The 5,057-nt window shown below is 37.3% G+C and overlaps 1 protein-coding gene across 6 annotated transcripts in view; it reads left to right on the top strand.

Moving 5' to 3' along the window:
* The window catches only part of Lims1 (LIM zinc finger domain containing 1), a 113,239-nt gene extending 109,046 nt beyond the window's left edge, over nt 1-4,193 (top strand). For all 6 annotated transcript variants that reach the window (XM_028782003.1, XM_028782004.1, XM_028782006.1 and 3 more), the window contains one exon: nt 874-4,193. In XM_028782003.1, the coding sequence (XP_028637836.1) occupies nt 874-988 (115 nt within the window). In that variant the 3' untranslated portion in view covers nt 989-4,193. The remainder of the gene's footprint in view (nt 1-873) is intronic.
* The last annotated feature ends 864 nt before the right edge of the window (nt 4,194-5,057 follow it).

The following is a 5,057-nucleotide window of genomic DNA, read 5'->3' as shown; positions in this document are numbered from 1 at the left end:
GAAGAGAAGGCCCAGTGGTTAAGAGTGAAGAGAAGGCCCAGTGGTTAGGAGTCAAGAGAAGGCCCAGTGGTTAAGAGTGAAGAGAAGGCCCAGTGGTTAAGAGTGAAGAGAAGGCCCAGTGGTTAAGAGCACTTGCTGCTCTTTCAGAGGAGCCAGGTTCAATTCTAAGCACATATATGGTGTAGCTGCCTCGAATTCCACTCCCAGAGGGTACAGCATCCTCTTCCCACCTCCATGCGTACCCAGTAGTACACAGACATACGTGCAGGCAAAATACTCATACATATAAAAGAAATAAATCTAAAAAAAAAAAAAATTAAAATTTAATTAACTCTGCCTAAATTATATCTACATTAGATTTCCTGGAACACTAAGTAAGATTTAATAAACATCACATGTTCTAAATGTAGGAATAGCTCATGCCTTTAATCCCAGAACTTGGGAGGCAGAGGCAGGCGGATTTCTGAGTTCGAGGCCAGCCTGGTCTACAGAGTGAGTTCCAGGACAGCCAGGACTATACAGAGAAACCCTGTCTCGAAAAAACAAAACAAAAAATAAATAAATAAATAAATAAATAAATAAATAAATGTAGGAATATAGAAACATATAAGCATATTTTTCAACTGATACCAGTTACTCTTTACATTTATTATAATAAGAATTGAAATTAGAATTACAGTTCTTTACTGACATGTACATAGAGGTTTTATATAGTATGTTTCATTGTGTCTTCATTTATATGTCCTTTCATGAATTTATGTCACTTTATCGTGTGTGTGTGTGTGTGTGTGTGTGTGTGTGTGTATGTGTATTGTGCATGTGTGTGCTGGAACATATCTACTAACTTCTTTTTTTATATATAATTACCTTTAGGAATAAATTTGTGGAGTTTGATATGAAGCCAGTCTGTAAGAAGTGCTACGAGAAATTTCCTTTGGAGCTGAAGAAAAGACTTAAGAAACTATCTGAGACCTTAGGAAGGAAATAACTTTTGATGTCTTTTTTTTCTCTCTCTTCTAATCAATATTACTTAACTGGATCGACCCTGATCCACCCTTGCTTAAAACTATATCAAAGCATTAGAGAGAATGGTTTTCTTTATTCCCCTTTTCTCATTTAAAATGAAAGAAAATGTTTATTTCTATGTAAAACACAGGTGAAATCAGGACTTTCATTTCTTTAGCCATATTAGTCTGTAGGCATTAAAAGTATATAATCAAAAAACAAAAACCAAAAAAAATGTTAAAGGGTAGTTTTAATTAAGCCATCCAAAATATGAATTTAACTCTTCAGAATTAAACATCCTGCTCTATGGACCAACAGAAGCACTTGCTGCCAAACTTAGTGGACTAAGTTGAATCCTTAAGAAAGCATCTGAGTCCATGTGGGTCATGTGGAACGAGAGCTCACTCCCACACGTTGTCCTCTAAGCTCCACAGATGGCCGTGGTGCATATGCACTAACACACAGTTAAAAACCGTAATAAACAACCGCTGTTCTAAAGAGTCAGCTTTTACATGTTTCACATTTTAAAGGACTCCAAGCTTTGCTTTTCCTTTATATAAGAAAATAATTTCCCATTCCTATACTGGGAACTATATAGGGAAGATAGGTAAACTACCAAAACAGTTCCTATGTAGTCATGTGTTTATCCAGTTAGCATTGTCAAAAGAACATGCATATTAGTAAGAAGCAAAAACATTTCAGAATGACTTCTTTTTTTTACTAAATCACTACACTTAGTTTTCTATTTCATTCTCCTTATAAATTTTTCTTTCATAAAATTACTTAACATACTTGTAACTACTAATGTGTCTTTTACGTTTTTGAGCAAAACAAAAAAATACCAGTTACCTGGAAAATAACTGCATATATTGTGATATTGGGGAAATGAAACATTTAAAAAATATATTACACAATTATGCTTCTAAGCTTAATGTAAGATGCATAGTATTCAAATGGGCCGTGAAATGCACTATGATGCAGCTTGAATCTATCGCTTTCAACAGTGAGCATGACCAGGTGTAGTGGCAGGTGGTGGTCCCAGCTCTCTGGAGGCAGAGGCAGGCAGATCTCTGAGTCCTAGCTCAACCAGGGCTGCATATTAAAACCTTGTTTCAGAAAGAATGACTGTATCTCATATTACCTTTGTGTTAATATCTATGCTTCATACATAATCTAACTTGCCTTGCCTTAGAAAACTGCACTCTATAATCAGGAATTCTAGATATTTCCTATAATACCAAAATAAGTATTTTGACTGAGATCCATTAATTTAGAATTATTCACCACCAATATAAACTTTAAAAATTCTTTTGTCAGGAAGCCAATGAAAGTTAATTCCTGTCCTCTTATTAGAACTATGCTGATACAGTAAAACATTTTAATGAAGGCTTTTTCATTTCAGATGTCATAACTGGGTTTTATGTACTATAATGTAGTAAAACAGTATAACTGATACTTTTAGATCAAAAGAGGGTAGTAAGAGTATGAACTTTAAAAATCAGTGAGTTCTATTTTATAAAAATTTTCATCTTAAAATGTATAGACTGTTCTTTTTGTATAAACTCAATATGCAAAAGTATGAACATTTTTAAATTTTTTCTGCTGCTAACATGTTACCTTCTTTTTCTCAGTTGCCAAGATATATTTTGTAAACTTTGCTGGATATAGTGATTCACATTGTAGTCTTAGCACTTGGGAGGCTGAGGCAGAAAGACTGCCATGAGTTGGAGACAAATCCTAGGTTACAGTGTGAGATGCTATCCCCCAAAACATCCCCACAAACAAAAACACTAGTGTGTTGTTTTGCCATAAAGAATATCTCAGGAACCTAGGAAAACGCTCAGTCAGTAATGGACTCACACCAGTCTTAGGACCTGAGTTTGAACTTGGAGGTGAGCAGATCCCTGAATTTATGAGATAGCCAACTCAGCCTAACTAGTGAGTCCCAGATCCAAGGGGGAAATCCTGTATCAAAAAAAGCAAGGTGGATGGCTCCTGAGGAATGATAGCCAAGATTGACATCTGGCCTCCACACCCACACATACATATGCGCACATTCAGGAATAATAGACGTGTATACACACACACACACACACACACACACACACACACACACACAGGATATCTCAGGATGCTGTTACTCTGCCATTAAAAGCTTGTAATCATGAATTTTTAGAATACTTGGTTATGCACATTATGGAATATATTTCTGTTTTTATATAGCTAGCTTGTAGCCAATCATTTTATTTCCTAATACGCTTTTGGAATTAAGAGAATTATAAGTGATTTAAAATATACATGCTTTGTGTTTGTTTAACATTTTAAATTTTCCTTGTTTTTGACAATAAGAACCAAAATTTCTTCAGCGTGCCTTTGTGAGCTTAGAATGACTAGCAATGATTCCCTTAAAAGTATTTATGAACTATTGTACATGCATTTAAACAAACAGAATTTGTAGTCTAGGGTCTTAATGCTAAGTTCTTACATACCTCACTGGAGTACGGAGCAGAGAATCAGGCATTCCCGTGCTTGCTCCGTCACTTTAGAGGTGTGTGGCCTGTGCCTGACTGCCTCTGCTTGTGTGACATCGCTTAGCCAGAGTCCCCACTGCTGTCTTTGCTCACTTCTCTCAGACAGGAGTATTCCAGTAAGTTTGATCTCATAATTATATAGTAATTCATCTAGAGATGGTGCTTTTCACTGTGGGGTGTATCATGACAGAGAGCCCTTAGTGTGGAAGAAGAGAGAGGTCTAATGGGACCAAGACAAAGACTGCATCTGGTTCCTGCTAGTTGTGGGGTTTCACTGGCTGCTGGCATTTGTCAGTGAACATCTCTGTTTGAGTTTCTGAGAACAATCTAAAATAATTCATTGTGCTTATGTCATTTCTAAGTGGCCTTTTTGTCCTTAGTTACCCTAATGTAACATGGAAAATGGATACACAAAGAAATATTTTTTGTGTCGTGTTCAAAGCCTTATTAACACTTTGCCTGAAATAGGTCATTTGCCTCATCCATTTGCCAAAGCAGCTGATTCCAGGTTAAAGAAACTTTGATGTAGGCTGACAATATTCTTGTATTTTATTTTAGATTGTAAGCTTAATGGCAAGAAATTATATCAGTAATTGCGCTTTTTATGTAGCAACCATTGCTATATACTTTTAATAAATATTCATAATTATTCAAAAATGTGTTATGTATCATTTAGTTTGACCTGTCTTTGAAAATTCAGATATTCATTTAGTATAATATGTTAGAAACATTAATATATGTAAATAAAAGAAAATGGCCTGGGTATTGGGTACAAGCCAAGTTTTAGCACCTTTTATATTAACTTTTCCTGGGGCAACGTCGATAAATGTCTGCTCATCCCAGATAGAGCAGCATAGCTTGCTGAGGTGGTGATTTTACTGGACTAATTTCCAGCAGTTTGGGTGAAGGCTACTTACAGGAATGAGGATAAACTTTAAAACTGCTGCATCATAGAAAAGCTGCATCACTTGAGCATTGAGACAACCCCCAAAGCTGCATGAATGCAGCCCCACCCTTCAGTTACCTTTCCTCCTACATATTCTAGTGCCTCTCGCAACGTGTCCCTCTGGAGCAGAATCACTTGCATCTGGGGTCAGTGTGTGCAGGAGAGAACAAGTAGCTCCTATCTCCAGTGAGGACCTAGTGGCCTCCCACACACTCTCACAAGGAAACTGCCTTGCTCAGGGTCTCTTTCAAGTACTCAGCAGCAATGATTACAATGGTACTTCCTGTCTTACTCCAAGGACAACGTCCCACAGTGCCACAGATGGTATTGGATGTCAGAATAAATGTTTTTAGCTCTGGGGACCCATTCGAGACCTGGCCTTGTGCCAATTCATGGCACACTGACCAAGTGCCTGACAAGAAGGAATTTAAAGGATGAAGAGTCTCTTGTGATGAGGAAGCATGAGTCAGCTTGCTCACATCTGGGCAGATGAGGAAGTAGAGGGAGGCCTTGTCTGCAATCGTTTCTTATGCTGTCCCCCTTAAGTCCCACCCACTGGATCCTCATGGAGATAG

This window comes from Grammomys surdaster, unplaced genomic scaffold (genome assembly GCF_004785775.1).
Source record: "Grammomys surdaster isolate TR1022 unplaced genomic scaffold, NIH_TR_1.0 655, whole genome shotgun sequence".
Classification (NCBI taxonomy): Eukaryota; Metazoa; Chordata; class Mammalia; order Rodentia; family Muridae; genus Grammomys; species Grammomys surdaster.
This window is presented reverse-complemented; position numbering and strand designations above follow the sequence as displayed.